The sequence below is a fragment of the Triplophysa dalaica genome, chromosome 9 (assembly GCF_015846415.1).
Source record: "Triplophysa dalaica isolate WHDGS20190420 chromosome 9, ASM1584641v1, whole genome shotgun sequence".
Classification (NCBI taxonomy): Eukaryota; Metazoa; Chordata; class Actinopteri; order Cypriniformes; family Nemacheilidae; genus Triplophysa; species Triplophysa dalaica.
Window position 1 is genome coordinate 10,355,606 of NC_079550.1, and position 18,673 is coordinate 10,374,278.

The 18,673-nt window shown below is 37.6% G+C and overlaps 3 protein-coding genes and 1 non-coding gene across 5 annotated transcripts; 1 reads left to right on the forward strand and 3 right to left on the reverse strand.

Moving 5' to 3' along the window:
* Positions 1 to 838: 838 nt before the first annotated feature.
* Positions 839 to 2,540, reverse strand: mos (v-mos Moloney murine sarcoma viral oncogene homolog). The gene has a single exon (XM_056756394.1). It carries the CDS (start codon positions 1,984 to 1,986, stop codon positions 1,000 to 1,002), a length of 987 nt encoding a protein of 328 aa, XP_056612372.1. The 5' UTR covers positions 1,987 to 2,540; the 3' UTR covers positions 839 to 999.
* A 77-nt stretch (positions 2,541 to 2,617) lies between these two features.
* On the forward strand, positions 2,618 to 14,287 carry relb (v-rel avian reticuloendotheliosis viral oncogene homolog B). Its single transcript, XM_056756393.1, has 11 exons — positions 2,618 to 3,409; positions 3,856 to 3,867; positions 4,010 to 4,176; positions 6,397 to 6,699; positions 8,187 to 8,347; positions 8,443 to 8,534; positions 8,624 to 8,755; positions 8,862 to 8,966; positions 9,054 to 9,269; positions 12,018 to 12,092; positions 12,176 to 14,287. The coding sequence occupies exons 1-11, from the start codon at positions 3,373 to 3,375 to the stop codon at positions 12,607 to 12,609; spliced, it is 1,734 nt and encodes a 577-aa protein (XP_056612371.1). The 5' UTR covers positions 2,618 to 3,372; the 3' UTR covers positions 12,610 to 14,287.
* Positions 14,288 to 15,858: 1,571 nt separating this feature from the next.
* mrpl28 (mitochondrial ribosomal protein L28) lies at positions 15,859 to 18,565 on the reverse strand. Of its 2 annotated transcripts, none has more exons than XM_056757172.1 (6): positions 18,199 to 18,565; positions 17,205 to 17,525; positions 16,972 to 17,124; positions 16,600 to 16,731; positions 16,407 to 16,496; positions 15,859 to 16,082 (listed from the first exon to the last, which is right to left on the reverse strand). In XM_056757172.1, exons 2-6 carry the CDS (start codon positions 17,490 to 17,492, stop codon positions 15,987 to 15,989), a joined length of 759 nt encoding a protein of 252 aa, XP_056613150.1. In that variant the 5' UTR covers positions 17,493 to 17,525; positions 18,199 to 18,565; the 3' UTR covers positions 15,859 to 15,986. The 2 variants fall into 2 exon arrangements, with proteins under 2 accessions (XP_056613150.1, XP_056613151.1); XM_056757173.1 differs by having other exon boundaries at positions 16,407 to 16,493; positions 18,199 to 18,563.
* Positions 18,505 to 18,591, reverse strand: trnastop-uca (transfer RNA opal suppressor (anticodon UCA)). Its single transcript has one exon. It is a non-coding gene; the product is annotated as a tRNA-Sec (tRNA).
* Positions 18,592 to 18,673: the final 82 nt, after the last annotated feature.

Genomic DNA, 18,673 nt, shown 5'->3' on the forward strand with positions numbered 1-18,673 from the left:
AATTGTCTTGAAAAACTAAAATAATTAGTCTAGAATAATATTAAACATTTGGTTATGGTGTATGAAATGCATAAGAATTTTGGTGATCACCAGTGTAAAGCAAATATGGATTTTGTTCCTTTTTAAAAAATTATTTTAGTTCTGCATTGACCATTAATTTATAGGTGCACGATCATTTTTTATTTTAACATTTGGTTTAGGGTTTCATAAAGCTATTTGAAAATGGTCTGTAAAATATATAAAATGGGAGAAAATAAGTTTCTTTAAAGTTTAAATTACAACACGGGTTGTGGTTAAATATCAATCAAATAGATTTATAACTGCACAGGAATCCTCCGAACTGTATTTATAATCAACTTTGACAAATTTGGAGACATGTTAAATGAGGTCATGTGTATCATTGATGGTGTTGACTGAAACTGCAGAGGAAATGTTCTTGATATAAGCAGTTTTAAATGGTGACCTCACTTAGGCCTGGTTTCACAGACGAGGGTTAAAGCTAGTCCCGGACTAAAATGAATGTTTAGACCCGTCTTAACTGAATAGCAACAACTTGCCCAGAAATATCTTAACATATCAGTGACATTGTTTTGCCTCTTGATGCACACAGTAATGCATTCTTCCAAAGCGTTTTTATAAAAGCAACATAAATATATGAATTAAACAGAGGCAGAGTCCTGGCTTAAGCTAAACCGTGTCAATGAAACCGGGCCTTAGAGTGATGGAAGTTCAACTAGCGGATCTAAAAATTAAAGGAATTAACGTCTGTATTTTGAAAGATCACCTAACAATATCCAATACATTCGGTCAAACATTAAACTGATCACACACACAAATCAACTTTTAACAGAAACATTTTAATTAAACCTTATTTTAAAACGTGTTACAGATGACATAAAAAACAATAAACAAAACAGCTATATTTTACAATAATAAAAAGACATTTCAGATTAAACAATTTCATCTATTTATAACAATGAAAATCCTAACAATGAGCATTTAAAAGATCATAGAGAGTTCGGTGACGAGTAGGTCTGCGGAGGGTCGAATGCTTGCGTCCCCCGCCCAACACCGGCTGATCAGATTCTGACATGCCTGTCCAGCAGACGACTGCATAAAAACATCCTTGCTGAGGGCAGGACGCAGATTATAGGCCACAACAGCGTACAGTATATACTGTCTGTCCCCATCATACGGCGGGTCTCTGGTGAGGAGCTGCCACATTGTGATGCCAAAAGAATAAACGTCCACGCGCGTGGAAACCTCCTCACCTTTCAGCAGCTCGGGCGCGCGATGAGTGAACGTACCGCCGATTTCCATCAAGTGTGTCGCGTCGCTTTTGCCCGATAGTTTAATAGAACACCCAAAGTCTGCCAGCTTGCAAACACCCTCCTCCGATACCAACACGTTGGCGGGTTTTAAATCCAGGTGCACTATGCTCTGCGCGTGCAAGTGCTGGAGGGCGCACGCGATGTCTGCTGAATACTTAATGCACTTGTCCATCGGCAGCTGATCCGTGAGTCCGTATATAATCTGCTGCAGGTTTCGGGTGCCCGCGAACTCCATTATAATCGTCCCAATGTTGTCTTTGGTGTTCAGATGCGCCGGAGCGCATGTGGTGGCCGCGATCACGCGCACGATGTTTTTATGTTGCAGATGCGCGGCATTGAGTTCCGCCCAGAAACTTTGCCTCGACGCCAGTTTGTTCTTCACGCACCTCACTTTCTTCACGGCGACGGTCTTGCCGAAATACTTGCTTTTGAACACCTTGCCGAATCCACCGCTGCCGATGGCCTCCAGAGTCTGGAGTTCACGCCAGTTGATCACAGAGGACCACAGTCTGTGGGCGACCTTACCGTGAAACCTGCTCGTGGGGACGCGCAAGGTCGATCCACTCGCAGTTTTGGTAAGTGGGCTGCTGCATGCGCCAAACTCGAGCCCAAAGTCCTTCGGCAACAATCGCGTGACGGGGATTGGTGACGGCATATTTCATATTTCGTTACCTTTGACTCGAGCTGTTCCTACTTTGGGGGCTTGCTTCGCGTGGTGGCGTTCACGTGATCGTTTAAATGCATACCTGTCATATGACCATCCTGCGCGGACGGAGGGAAAACGTCAATTTGTATAAGTTCTGCATGGGTTCTCATTGTTTATTGAGTAAAAACCAACCACGTGGACTTGAATTATGAAGTCAGCATGTTTGAAGGACTTGATCATTTTTGCAATTTAGTTTTTATTAAACCTTGCACAGGATGACGTAATGATTGAAGCGCACGACCCCTGCTGGCGCAACGTGCCCATATTACGTTCTGCCGCAGTTTACTACAAGTCACGTGACTAACACGAACTACCTGCACAATGCAAGTTATAAATAGTTTCCATCCATTACACGAACTATCTGCAAGGTCGCGCGATATATAACGTTTATTATAGCTTACATTTATGGCACATCTAACATGTATTATAATAAACATATATATTTAGTTATTATAGCATTTTATTAATTAACGTAGAGAGTTGGAGTTATAATTATAAAGGAATGTTTTCTCATTTTCATATGCCTATATAAGGGTCAATGACGTGACATGTATTTTTTGTGTCCAAATTCATTATTTTCCTAAAAAGAATTTGAATAAATACATGTCATATATCAAATGGATCTACAATATGTCCTTTATAAGAAACCCTTTTCATTTTATTGAAATTCAATAGATTTTTTGAGTTTTGGTGTTTGAAAGACCAAAAATGTCAGGTGGTGCGACCGTCCGAACATACAAACAGAGAACAAAACTGAGAAATAAATGTTAATTTTCTCAATAAAATTCTTAATAAAATATTTTGGCATTTATGTTAAATTTCTTATATATGAGGGGAAAAATACTCAGTGCTAAATACATTAAATGTATATTATTTTAAATTAATATATGGTCGCACCACCTGACATTTTCTTATTTGTCATTGACCCATAAGACAAGATAACTGATGCGCGCTCTTGAAACTCACCTGTTGTTAGTCCGATGTCATGGCAACAGTTTTCAGGGGGGGTTCCCCGGCCGTGACGTAGGGGGATTTCCACCCACCATACCACACTGCAGTATACGAAGAGAACAGTGAAATGAAAGTTGACGAGCGATGTTTGTGTCAGATCACGATGATTAGTTCACGAGCGAGGATCTGAGACGTTTTTCTCTCGAAATCTCTTGCACTAAAAGCATCGGTTAACTTCACGCGTCCAAAAAAACAGGCACCCGGAAGTGAGTTCATAACTGTTGTCGGATTTCGATCGGAGGATTTTCAAGCGCTGACACTTAACTCAATATTTATCTACGAGTGCGGGAAAACACACGGAGAGTTGAATTCGTCCGTATTGCGATGAGAAACATGAGCAACGCCGCAGCGGAAAATGGAGGTCAGTTCACTTTCTCATGTGTGTGGATCTGTCGGCCCTGTTGTCTTTATGATTCAGCACGAATCGTTTTTGTATCGTAACGTCACGCATGGATCATATATTTCTGTGCGCGTTTTTATGAAGTTATCGTATGTACGTTAAGATATCTCCGAAATGTGCGAGTTTAAAGTTACAGCCTAGGCCTGTACCGAAACAATAACACAAGCCCGATAACGACAACGTCGTCTAAAACGTTATCGTACATGTAGCTTAAATGTAGCCTATGTGTGAAACATGGTGCTAAAACTAACAAGCCATCGCAGATGCTCTGTTGAGGTTACAAATAATATTGTCCATAAACGTTCATATTCTGCTAAATTACATAAATTAAATCAATTCTCAGTTTTGTTTTCTGGTCATGTCAACTTATTTTGGTCTCTTTTCTTTTCCCTCATGTCTCTGCGCAGTTCTGGATCTAGGTGAGTGTCTTGCGGTGACGTAGTGTTGCCTTCACCTTAGTCGACCTACACTTCACTATAACAGTGTGTGATGCAGCGTGTATGTAAATAATCACGTGTGTCCACACAGCTCATGTTCACGTATGTATCCATACGGTTACAGATATTATAAACGAGTACCTTCTGGAAAAGTCAACAAAGGAGTTGACATTGACAGTCCCTTCGACATTGCCGCTTCCCGGTCCTCCACCTGTGGAGCAGGACATCCGGAGAGCATCTAGAAGCAGGTGTAGTGCTCAAGTGTTGGTCCCCAGAGGAACCGCACAGCCGGTGAGTCTTCGTGTCATACGTTTTGCTTTGATCTTCTTTGTTTAATAACAAATAAATGGTAATATCACATGTTTATGGAGTTTTATTTGTGTTTATTGTTGCGATTGTTTATTGTAAATAGAGTGTATTGTCAATGGAGACCAGATGGGAACAGTCATTTGTTTAATTTTTTATTTAATTGATTACTCTAACCTTCAAAAGAAACCATCACAGAAAATCTAATAGTTTCCATTAAATGTACTATTTTATGAAGAATTAGTTTTATCTGTTGAGACCATTAAAAAAAATTGTAGTGTGTGTTGCTTTATGTCAATAAGATTTAATGGTGTTCTATTGGTTCCCGTCTGCCAGATAACATCCCACCAATAGAATCCATCACATACCACTAGACACGTTTATAGTTTCCATTTAAACCGGTACAATTCCCTTTATAATCATTGAATCCGTTTGATTTTCTATTGTGTTTCTAATATTTTTCAGCAGGGAAGGTTTGGCTTTAGATTTATGATTTTCTCCTGAGTCACAAAATAATGCTGTAGACTTGCATTAAAGGGATAGTTCACCCTAAAATTAAAATTCTGTCATCATTAACTCGCCCTCAGGTTGTTACAAACCTGTATAAATGTCTTTGTTCTGCTAAACAGAAAGGAAGATATTTGGAAGAATGTCAGTAACCAAACAGATCTCATCCCCCCCTTTACCTCCATAGTGGGGAAGATACATTTTAAGGGAGTAAATGGGGGATGGGGTGTTAAAGTCATTTTCACAACAAGTTTATTTCATCAAAGAAATTTATACAGGTTTGGAACAACTTAAGGGGGGGTAAATGATGACAGAATTTTTCTTTGTGGATTAACTATCCCTTCAAAAAATGGGATCTTAGCCATATCTAAGGATGAATATGTCATTGACATTGGGTATTCCCCTAGCAACGACACAGGACGCCCAAGCAACGGCACAGCAACATCTTAACCATTTAAGAACAACTGATGGCAAAGTTCTTTGATAGATGTAAAAATCTATTTCTTTACCTACAACCTATTGTTTTTTTAAAAGTGAGGTGCGTTGGATTCATTTCCTTGACACTTTCCAAAGTGTAAACAACAGAAAATGTAGTTAGCATTACATAATGCATTCCACTTAATTTGTTGAATTTCTTTTTTGTAGATATTAAAACTTTTAATTCTGGTATAGCCAAGTACTTTGTTAGATTTATGGGCATCAATGTTTTCAACCCTCAGAAGGTGATTTGTAATCTGATGCCTGCTTTCAGTTAGTGCTTCACCCTTTCTCATTGGCTGATCAGCGCTGTGAACTTCCTGTTTCTTTAGCATGCTGCCTCTGGCTCTATTCAGCGGTCCTTTGTGTAAGCGATCTGAGTACTTTCTTAGGCATGTCCAGACTTGGACTTTCGCAACTCTTTTTTTTTTTGTTGCAAAACTTAACATTTGGAATCTGTACTTCTTTTGTCTTTGATTTTGATGACAGTCGACATGAGTCAAACAAGCCGTTAATCAGTTTTCCTCCCCCTGTATGCCCTCTTCACTAACTCGCTTTCTATTTTCTTCTTGCTTTCGTTTCTATTTGTTGTCCATTGCTGGTTGAAGTATTTTGTCATAGATGAGTTTTTTTTGGAGTGTTGGTGAAACGTCGCAGGACATTATTGACTAGGCATGTTTTTTGTATGTTCTAGGATGAGTTTGACTAAAGTCAATACGCTGTGTTTGACATTTCGCAAAATTCAATGGAGATTGTGATTTGCGGGTTATGTGTTTGTCCCCATCGATGGTCTTTAGTTATTGGAAAGTCCAATAAGAACGTCTGCCACCAAAGAAATAATAATACATGCTAATGTGGAACCTTTTTGCAGCTGAGTCATAATGTGTGGGTTTCAAAGTAGTGTCCTATTTATTATGTCCTTTTATTTTCTTATAAATACAGAAAAAACTAAGCAAACACTATTGGCAAGATTCATGTATTTAAATATATCATTTATTGCTCATTTATTTATATGATTTGTTCAATGATTTGCTTTGTGGAAAGCCAGCTGTGCCCCTACTTGTTTTATTGGTGATGGTTCTTGCTTACGAAATCGAGTTGGTGGGCGAAAAACGAAAATGAAAAAGTAAATTGAATTACTCTGAAGGCCATCAAGCCACATGTAGAAATCGGAATCATATATAAGTGACTCATTAGTTTACTCCGACTCTCTTTTTACAGCCTACATATAACTGTAACCAGGTCCCGTCTGCTCACACTGATGGTATGGCATTAATGCATACCTCACGAGGTCACAAGGTGGCACCTCATCGGCGTGGACAGGGATCTGCAGTGGCCCCGTGTCTTCCTCTGCAGACCGGAACAGAACATCTGGAGAGCTTTCTGGAAAAGCCAGAGCTGGTGGTGGTGGAGCAGCCGAAGGAGCGTGGCATGAGATTCCGCTATGAGTGTGAAGGACGGTCGGCGGGCAGCATCCTCGGAGCATCCAGCACCGATGTGAACAAGAGCTTGCCTGCTATCGAAGTGAGTCAATCATAAATTATTGTGGGTATCGTGGCCAAAAGAATAATATTATTGAGATAACGAGATATTGAGAACGAGTCGTTCTAATCCTGTTTCGGGGTCAGTTTTGCATCACTCCGTGTAATGCCCGCCTACATTCCATTTGTGACACTGCACGAGATAGACCAATCACAGCAGCCTAGACCATCTGACCAATCAGATCAGAGAGGGCTGACAGAAAGGAGGCGATTAGACAGATGAATCTTGAAATTCGCAGAACGAATCATGTGAGAGTCAGTCAAGAATTAACGTTACAATAACCGCCTAATATTAGAAAATGAATGTTTTTTTTTACACTGTGTATGTTCGTAAACTTGTTGTTGGACATTCCATTAACCAAAGTGGGACCTTAAAAATCACAAAATAATTACTCTTTAACTATTTCTATGTAAGGTCAATTCCACAAAAAATTTAGATTTGAACATTTGGTGGTTCAAATACCTATCTGAGATCTCTCTTCAACTTTGTAAAGCATTTTTTTCAGGTAAGAGACATTTTCACGATTGTCACATCCATATAACGCTACTTATTCCTTATAAATGGGCACATGAAAATCTATATTAAGCAACTATTATATGTTCTAAAAAGAGGCATCCCTTCTCCCTTCATTGGATATTATTGCTTCAGGATTGTGCATTTTATTTGACAGAAATTTTAAGTTTATCGTCTCCCAATTGTTTTTGGTCATGTTTATTTCCCATTTTTTACATATAATTGTTTTTCATAGACTGACATTTTTTAAAGTGTTTAGACTCTGTCAACAAGGTTTCAGTACAATATAAACAGATGGTTCAATATCATCGTAACAACTTCATTTTCTGAGCATTTTATGTCATGTCCATAACACAAAATGTTACCTCCATAACGCTGGAATTGCCCATATACAGAGCAAACCGATTATTGGCCAATATATCGGTGGATCTCTATATATAACTGTGGTGGGATATTTACATTCTTATCATATCTGTCGTTTTAATATCACGGTTATTATCAATATATTGTACTTAACTGTTTGTGTTAGGTAGAACTCATGTCATCATAGTTCTGTCAACCTAATATTCCATAACCTACAAAAAAACACATCAGATGAATGAACTGATGAAACCTCTCATCGGTTAAACCTTTTAAAAGTGTGATTTTTCCATTTACTTAAATGCAAAACCCATTCAGTCACTTTGTTTGATTCAAGTGGGTGTGTCTGGAATGCACCAACTCTCCCAAGTTACCGGGGTTCCCCCATGATCGTTTGTGGCTTCTGTGCATAGTCTATAAAATAACATTTCCTGGAGAGGTGTGGCATGTGTTCGCTCTGCGTAGGGAATCACCTTATAGCCACACAAATAAACATTCATTGCTGCCATTGGTAGTGGTTATAAATGGGTACTTTAACCTGTCAACTGAGTAACTAAAGCAAAATTTAAACCGTATTTGATTTCTTAATCATCTAGATCCAAGGCCCCATTGACAACATCAAGAAAGTGACCGTCACCGTATCTCTAGTGACAAAAGACATCCCTTACCGTCCACATCCACACTGCTTGGTTGGGAAAGACTGTTCAGATGGCATCTGTGTAATCCACATTAATCCTCAAAGTTCCCGTAAACACAGGTATCCTATTTGGTTGATGTCTTTTTATTTGGGCAATGGGATCGGCAAAACAGGGTGCGATTATCCACCTTCTTTAACACATTGGTGTTTTCCAGTTTCGCGAATTTGGGGATTCAATGTGTGCGGAGGAAGGAACTTGATGCTTCGCTGCAGAAGAGAAGGAATAAGAATATAGATCCTTTTAACAGTGAGTACTGGAACGTGACTGTTGCATGCTTGTTATCTTGCATGTGCAGCATGATGGGGCTAAATGTTCTTGTTGTTGCATTTCGACAGCGGGCCACTCTAAGAGCATTGAAGATATGGACATGAATGTGGTGAGACTGTGTTTCCAGTGTGAACTAGAGCGAAAGGACGGAGGCAGGATCGAACTTGCCCCAATGGTGACCAATCCCATATATGACAAGAGTAAGAACAAGTTGTCTGTACTGTTTATGTTCTTGTGAAACAAATCAATGACAGTGAGCTTTTAATTTCTTGCCTGATGATGTTTGGTATGTTTGTGTCTGATTAGAGGCGACTACAACGGCAGAGTTAAAAATTAATCGGCTCAACATCATCAGAGGCCCTTGTACAGGAAAAACTGAGATTTATATGCTGTGTGACAAGGTGCAAAAAGGTAAGTTCACATGACAACACAATTTCCATTAGTGTTGAATGAAACTGCCAATGAAATTGTACTAAAAGAAGTCATTTGTGCACGCAGATGATATTGAGATAATCTTCAGCTTGGAGGACTGGGAGGGCAAAGCTGAATTTGCCCAGACAGATGTCCACAGACAGATCGCCATTGTCTTCAAGTCCCCGCCCTTCCGGGAGCAGAACATATTGGAGGAGGTGGAGGTCAATGTGTGTCTACGCCGTATGTCTGATCGGATGGACAGTGAGGCAGTGAAATTTACCTACGTTCCAGACAATGCAGGTGATCTATCAGACCAGTCTTATTAACATTGTGTGAACAATTTGTTTTCTTATACACTACCAAAAGCTTCGAAACCACAGAATTTATTACGATTTCTTTCCGCATTTTGGAATCGTGGTTAACAAATCAAAACCATAAAATAATTGTAGTGCAACATTCAAAATTTTAATTTAATCAGCATTTCTAGATGTATTGTGTTCTGTCCAGTGTTTGTTCAATTTCAACAAAATCAGACCTCACACCGTGTCTACACCGTATACGATAGGGGCGACATGACACGACAACCTGCTTGTTCTTAATGGGTTTATCGCGTCTTGCCGCATACAGCGTGGACAAATATTTGAAATTATAATGGTTTCTAATGCGTTTTTAATGTCTTTTGTCACGTCCTGTCGTCTCCGGTGTAGACACGGTGTCAGCAGTGACATAAAGTCATCCAACAGCAAAGTGAAAAGACTGACAGCATGACAAGACACAAAAGGTTATCACATAGAAAAAAGTCCACCTTTTTATTTATTTTATAAATACATGTACAACTATCACTGCTGTATTTCTTAAAAGTGAATATCAACTTGTTTTCTTTGCAGTATTTGAAGGGAAAATATACAGAGCATCTTTTTTGTTATTTTGACCCGTTTCTTCAGTTTTGAAAAAATGCAAATAAAAACTAAAAAAAATTTATAAGAGGATTATTGTTAGTTAGTAGCATAATAGTAGAATAATATATATAAATTATGATTTAACCAAAAGACATACCTTTAAATAGTACAATTTTGAAATGGTCTCTTTATTTACATTTTTCTGCGGCTGTATTCTGTGGCTTAAAGCATTCAGAATAAATTAACACTTTGTGCATCCCAGTTCGCCTAATTATACTATGTACTAAAAGTATGTACTGTTTTTGTTATGGAAAAGTATATATATTTTAGTATGTAGCAAAAGGACATTGCACGCACTGGGACAGACTAACAGGAAACGGAAGTGGTTATTAACTGTCACACACATCAAATACAGCTCTTTTTTTTCATTTAATTATTTATTCATTTATTGTTCTTATGTAATGTTAACTCTATAGTTATATTAACTACTACTCACTAAACTCCGCCTACTTGCAGGGAGTTGTGGGTAATATTAGCCATTAGAGTGTGCATCGTTCTGCACTTCGAATTTCTACCAGAAGTAGTAGACCATCCGGGAATCTTTGGAATACTCTTTTCAACATACTACGATTTGGGACGAACTAATTCTACTTTCCAATACTATTTTAATATGGAAAGTATGCAAATTGGGACGCAGGAACTATTATATTTTAGCATCTTCAAAGTTGTCACCGTTTCTTTATTAAATTAATTATTTGTACCAATTAATTTATAAATACATATTTTTAATAAAAATGAGAGAACTCAAATGAGAGAACTGAATATGTTGGCACACTTATACTTTTATCTACATGTACACCTTCAGATTAAACGATTTCAGATCATGAAAAGGTACTGTATATGTGGCATTTTTCAGATTTTTTGCCAACTAATAAAATCCTTGCTGAGTCCAAGATGCCTTGTATGCAGAAATGAATCTGCACCTCTTTGGCTATTAATAAAATACTGTAGAGGTGGTGCCATACTGTCATTTAGGAAAACTTAAATAGGCAGCATTATGCCATCTGAAACCGAAAGCATCACTTTAAGTCAATGGGACTTTTGGTATTTATAGAAAACAAACAAGTCAGTTATTAGACTTCAGCTGTCTGTGTGCGTGTGTGTGTGTGTGTGTGTGTGTGTTAGCCAATGCAAATATGTTTGAGCATTTCCATAGGGCTGATTTAATTGTGAAGAATAATCTAATTGCGATTTTAGTTTTTTAATCAATATTGAGATTGCGATTTATTATGCAATTTTTAGCACCTTATCTTCTGTATTATTTAAAAAAGAAAATCAATAAATAATGGTAACAAATTCAATATTGGAGAGATTTAACATAAACTATAGGCCAGTCTTAAAATGATATTAGTTGATGCATGAATTGATTGACATATTTTTATAGAAATGCCCCAATCATACAAATATATTGAATGATTTGATAAATTTCTAGCAATTTAATCATATAATAATTATCATGACATAAAGCACTGACAAATAAACTTGGTGTTACATGAAACTCAATAATCACAGAAACAAAAGCGCAGATTACATAAATATAAAACAAAACTGTGGCTTTTCCCCACTCAGTAATTCGATAATGCAGAATTACTGTAATAAATAAATGATATACATGTTGAATGCATTTCAACAGTGTCTGTTGACTTACAAGACAATCTTTAAATTAATAAGTAAAAATATAAACTATTGCTACCTAACTTTAGTGGTACAAAACATAACCTCCAAAATATTCCCATACAAATGACACGGCAGTCACCACGAGAGAGCAAGCCTCCGTCCCGAGCACTTTGGGGAAACGGAGAAAATGCCGCGCATTGTCCATGCATTTTTTTATGCTTTTGAGATGGTACTGGTCAGCTTCGAGCAGGGTAGCATCACACTATGCATCCCCATAATTAATTGCAGTCCTTGAGATTAGAAAATTGCGTTTCACCACATCGCGATGTAATCTCAAATGCAATTATTCGTTAAACCCTAATATTTCCAGCATATTTTCATTGCTCAAATCCATAGGACTATTTCAATGTGACTTTCTACTACACATCTTTGTTGATTGGAAAATTCATTTGTTTCACTTTTTAATCCGCAGATCCATACGGTGTTAACCGCAAGAGGAAAATAAAATCTGATATTCAATTCAGCGAGCCGTGCAGTGTCCCTCAAGGTAGCGAAACCAATGGTAAACAAAGACATTATTTTAAACCGTCAACAATGTACATTAACGTTTTATCCTTCCTGGTCCAACAGGTCAAGACCTCATTGCGAACGAACCCAACACGCCTCAGCAGTTCGACCCATTCTACCCTCTTCCCGAGTGTAACCTTCCTAACATTCCGATGGCGGTCCCTTCTCAGGACGGAGGCATCCACTTGCCACCCCAGGGCATAGATGGAATTCAGTTCAATGAGGAATTTAAACAAGAAGACTTTTGTGTTAGTCTGGATCCAGAAGCTTTGGAAACCATCCTTCAGAGCATTAATCAGTGCTTAGGTACCCAAGACATGTTTCAGGTTAATCTCGAGTCAAATTTAGAGGTTGGCCAACCTATGATGAACATGGCTTCTATAAGTGATGCACAATTCAATCAGATGGTGATTGAGAACCAGATGTTTCCATCTGACCTGGAGAACATCGAAGGTCTCTTATGCCCTGTGAAAAACGAGAACGAACTCGACCATTGAATGCACATGTGAACTCTTGTGTTTTGACTCTTGGGACTTTGGTCATACAGACGCTGCTTGACTATAAACATAGAGTGGTCCAGGCAAAGATGACCTGCAGTTTGGTTGTGTACATGTCGATTCAATAAATCGTGGACATGAAAAACTGATAGAAGGTGGGACTGATCTTTTTCAGTCACTGTAACAGTTGAAAAAGGGAGCAACAGATGCTGCTCGACCACTTATAATGTGCCAGTTATGAAATTGATAATTTATTTTTTGGCTTTTCAAGTAAACGCCAGTAGTCACATGCTCAAGTTTACTTACTAACATATTTAAGTGATGTATTTAACGTGGCGTTTGTTACTGGTTAACATTTCTGAGGTTTCAAACCTGATGTGATTTCAACGAGCAGCATTAAGATGACTAAATGAAATGACACATATGGAACATCATTCTTTACTTCTAGTTGTTCAATTTATTCATGTCATTTATACCAACCAGACAGTGCGCTCTAACCTGACACAACGTAAAAAGCATCAATATCCACCAGTCGTTCAGAAGACCCAATTTCTCAGTTAACATCATGTACGTGTTGAATAAATTTGTGCTATAATCGCAAGATACATTGGCCAATAATCTGTACAAGTGGATAAAAACAATTTTTCAAACTATCAGCCGATAGTTTAAAAACGGCAGATGATCAGGGCAGATATCAATCAAAAGATCGAAAAAAAATGCAATGAATTTGTGCTCCGTAAGGGTTAAAAAACATAAGCAGTTTGATGTTCAATATAAATAGTCATACTAATAACTATCAGAAAGTTTAGAATATTGATTTAATCTTCTGTATCGGATTCACATCGGTTTCGTTGGAGAAATTCAATATCGTGCATTTCTAACGATTGCATGTTAACATATTGAGGAAAACTCATCCATTGCCTTATAGACTTTGTAGCATTACGTCATTAATCTGATGCCTTAAGGGGGTTCAGGCCATGATCCACCAAACAGACATCAGCACAAAAGGTTGTGGGTTGGGAACCCAGGAAACACACAATGATCAAATGTGTAGCCGTAATGCACTGTAAATCGCTTTGGATAAAAATGTAATTGAAAGCCAGGGTTTTGCGGGCTTTTGGGACGGGGCTTGACCGCAGCACCTCAAACGTTTGGAAAAAGCGTTTGGGTGTAAAACAGCACACCAACTTGGTGATCTCCTACACTTTTATCTGAACCCACCTTAAAAGTTATGAACCAGCCACAACATGTAAAGCGTTTATCCGTCATGAAAAAACTAAGTATCAAATGTGAAAAATATTTTCGACGGATGTGTCGTGCCTGGTTAGGTCACATAGTAAAGTTTAGCAGGTAAAATGGAGAAATTGAATGAAAATGCAGAATATCTAGTCTGTGGCATATAGAGTATATAGTGCTTATGTCTGTTATAACTGTACATTTTTATCAATAATAATGTTTTGAAGGAAGCTGCAATTGTGGTTGCATCGTGTTAATTGTTGACAAAGCTTTTCATCTTTAAATAATGTTTAAAATACTGCTGTGATTCATCCTTTATGGTGAAACGTCTGAAGTCTGCTAGTTGCAAGCAAAACGTTGTCTTTTACCTGATATTGTGTGTGCAGCTGTTAATATTAAAGTCCCAGTGAACTAAAGAAAAACAATGTCTATTTTTTTCATGAAATATTGCAGCATTTATTGTTAACAGTTTATCAATGTGGGTCATTCTCTATTTAAAATGTGTGCCCAAAGTGCACTTCCTTCCTGTTATGACTATCAGTGTTATACATAACAATATATATATTATATAACTAGTGTTATTTTTTTACTCACCCACTTGACGTTCAACATGTTTTAAGACCTCCCGGCGTCTTCGGAACACAAATAAAGATATTTAGGTGACATCAGAGAGATTTTCAGGCCTCCTCACAGACATCATGTTTAAAGTTGTTGTCAAGGTCCAGAAATGTACTGAAGACATCCTTAAATTAGTCCATATGCTCAATGGGGCTCAATTAAATTTTTTTGAAGTGATGACACAACTTTGTTGACATGTTGAACATGTGGGTGAGTAAAAAAAACACAATTTTGAGGTTAAATTTTTCCTTTAAATGACATGTGTTAGACAGATTGGGCGGAGCATTCGTTGACCCCTCCCCGTCAACTGTCAGTCTGCTACCAGTTCCATTTCAAAATGAACCGGCTGTTTTATACATCCAATCAAATCACAGAGAAAGATGAAAGCCACACCCACAGTTTTTTCTCATTAGAAGTTCCATTTCACTCGCATAATTGTGACATGTTAAATGATTCTCTCTTGTATCGATTGGGTGGTTCTATGGCCAATGTCCAAGCAAAACTCATATACTTCATGCAACTAGCATTACCAGATTCTACTGATGGAATACAAAGAGAAGCGCTGTCACTTCCTCATTCACTAGAGCTATTGTTATGCTTAGCCATACTTTTCTCATACTATTTATAGAGTAAAGAGAAATACTCTTTCTTATCTGGGGTCTCACAATCTGTGACAAAGCTACCGCCCACAGCTTTTCAACACTTTTTTAGATGTGGCTTTAAATGTGATTTCCCACCTCATCATTCCATTACTTCTGTTTTTTGTCTTTTTATGTGACGCAACTTAAAACTAACTGGGTTTGTCATTGACTAGCTCCATAAAAAACATGGTTACAAGAAAAGTGCAATTTTGTGCAATCGCACATAAAGGAAAACTATGATGAAATTTTGTACAGTTGTAAGCTCTATTCGTGCTAATTTCTTACAACATCGTCAACTAAACAGCTATACTAGGAAATGGCCAAACAGATGCTATGTTCAACCTTAACATAGTTGATACTACTGAGAAACTTACACAATATGCATTGCTAAACATTTGAATGAAAGTAAACCACATTGGTTTGTACTAGTAGATATTTTAAAGTAGACATTTAAGGAAGAGTTTACCCGGAAATAAAAAATTTGTGATTGACTTTCAAAACTTGTATATGAGTTTCTTCTGTGGAACACAAATGGAAATATTTTGTGTCCATATAATGGAAGTAAATGGGGGTTAATGTTGTTTGGTTACCAACATTCTTAAAAAGATATTTTTGTTCTGCAGAAGAAGGAAAATCATTTATGTCTTGTCATGACTCATGAGTAAATGATGAAAGATTTTCATTTTTTGGTGACCTATCCCTTTAACTCAAGCTGATTCATTGCACCACAAATACGGTTATTTTGATCCATCCGGCAAATTTAAATCTCTGGACATCTTTATTTAGTAAAAATGAAATATTTACAGAACATAAGCATGTTGTTGTTGCAGATGTTATAAATACATGATGTATATTCTTAATGTAATACAGACTAAACACTCTTCATTTCTTTTCCACAATAGTAGGCTCAGTGAGCTTCCTTATGGTAAGTTCATTAACAAGCTTCTTCACCAAACCATTGTAAAGAGGCTCTGGATCCTGAAAAACAGAAAATGTAAGATTTAGTGGATGGCAGAGATGTTAAGTACATGTATAGTGTATTTTAATCCACTACATTTCATAAATACATTTTTACGTGTTTTTATTTTAATTCAGTACTTAATTACGTTTTCAAAATTATATATTTTTTATATTAATTAAACTAGATTTGAATGTATCTCAGTATTAAAAGGTCAAATATATTTTTTAAATGTGCTCGAAAGTAAAATATACCTAAGTACTATTCAACACAAATGGATGGCTGCAAGATATTAAACAGACAGGGATGGTAACAATCCAACTGAGTTTAACACAATTCATCACCTTCTTCTCCAATAGTCTTTGTTTCTCCACTGCTTCTTCTAAAGTCAAGCCCACCCATTCTGCTTCCCCTTCTGGGATCTCAAAATTCTGCTTATAAGAACAAAACAAATACAAACATAGTCTTAACACCACAGGTTGCTCTCGACAAACAAACAAGTTGGTAAAACATCATGTCTCGTAAAATTCGACTCACCTTGTAACGGTTATAGATCTCTCTACGGTCCGGATCATTAGGGTTGAGATCCTTATCTTTCTGCGCCAGGCGTAGAAGCATTGCACGTTTTAGATCCATTCCGAATTTGGAATTCAATTCTTGCTTGGGTGTCTGATAATGGAAGAGATATACAACCACATTGTGCGGTTACCGTCAAGAAGTAAATCTGGTGTCTTTTCAAATCCGTCCCCTTTAGACATAACCTATTTAAATTTTAACTAAATGTTAAAGACGGTGAGAAATTAAATGAAAAAGAATGTCCCTTTGTACCATTCTTACTATTTTAAGTAAATCAAAAGATTTATAAGCAAATGATTTAACAAATTCAAGAGACTTGTAAGGACTCCTCACCTTAAGAATGTAGAAGTCAAATCCATAAGCTGCATCGATCAGGTCCAGCGTGCGAGCCGTCACTGTTACATTGAACTTTTGGTCGAGGATCTCACTGTACAGCTCTCTTTTAAACAGCTGTGGCTTCCAGGTTTTGCGCAGTCTAGTAGAAAGCTGTTAACAGATGCTTCATTATCAGTGGATGCAATATTACTGTTTGATTGTGTAAATGTAAAGGGGTACATGTAGCTTACCTTGTCATTTTTGGCATATCTGAAGCCGGATATCCAACCTTCTCCACCCCAGAGTCCATCCTGTGATTCCGGTGGATAATAAATTGGGATGGGCACGTCCTGCACTCGCTCCCGTTGGCCGGTGTTGGGATTAGCTCTGTATTTAACACCCAGAGGTTTCCAGTGGACAGGAGTAGGAGGGGTGGTATCCTGCAGAGAGCGGAGGTAGTGCTGCGGCAGACGGGCATAGATGCCTTTCTGCAACTTCAGAGCCTCCCATATTTTCGGAGGATATTTGTGTAAAGGCATTTTGCACAAAATGATGGACAAAAGTCACAAAACCTTGGAAAGAGGGAAAGAGTGACAACATGCATTACAATGTATCAAAAAACATTTAACCACAAGACACATTAAATACTAGACCTCTCTCATTCTGATATATATATATATATTATATAATGCGGCTAGCTGACTCACCCATACATAACTTCAATGAATGAGTAGGATAAAGTCAGTTTTTTTAAGGGCAATATCATATTTAGTACAGAGAGTATTGACTACAAGGAACATTACAAGAAACATAACATTTGATCATTTACGAGGAAATAAGATCAAACATCAGATTTACACAGTTAAACAACTACTGCGCGATTTAGCAAACAGTAAAGATAACAAACAAATGTTGTAAACGATTAAAAACGTTAAACAGTCATGCACACGTGACAATTTGCCCCATCTGACGTTTATGTCATGGGAGAACAGTTCAGCTTTCCTGTTAAATTCTAGTTTAAATCTGTACTTTCCTGAATGAATGATAGCGTGATGTTATTATTATTATTATTATTATTATTAACGTTAAATAAATGTACTGATATTGGGATTTTAATTTGTAAGAGCTGCACGATAGCTATCATCTCATCAGCTAACGTAATTTAAAGCATAAAATGACAATATTAAAACATGAACCATGCAAAAATAACAAATACAAAGTATATCAACTGTTTTACACACTTACCAGAAAATTATGCGACCCAAGAATTTTACATTATAAATTTTAACGTGCTAATCTAGTAGCACAACACACGCTGTAGTACTATCCAAGGGCATGCTACGTCACTTCCGAAGACGACACTAGTGTGAGTGCTGCGATTGGTTCAGCGCAGTGTTTACTACGCTGATTGGCTTGTTGTATGTCTGCGCTTCCGGGTTTAACGACACTTTTATGTTAAGATACAGTGTTCTACAACTTAATAACTGTTTTACTTTAAATGCAAACAGCAACACAAAGTTGTTTTATAAAGATCGTCAAGCCCACCCATTCCGCCCGGAAGGTGGAATTGAACCACTCTGCCGCTAGGCAGCTACAGGTTTGAAGCCTGCACCCCGGACCACCGAGGTTCATCCGGGCAATTATACTCGTCACCAGTACGTCATTATAAACGTCCTTTGGGTGCTATGTGTCACATTTATGGCGAGTGTCATTTGTGACT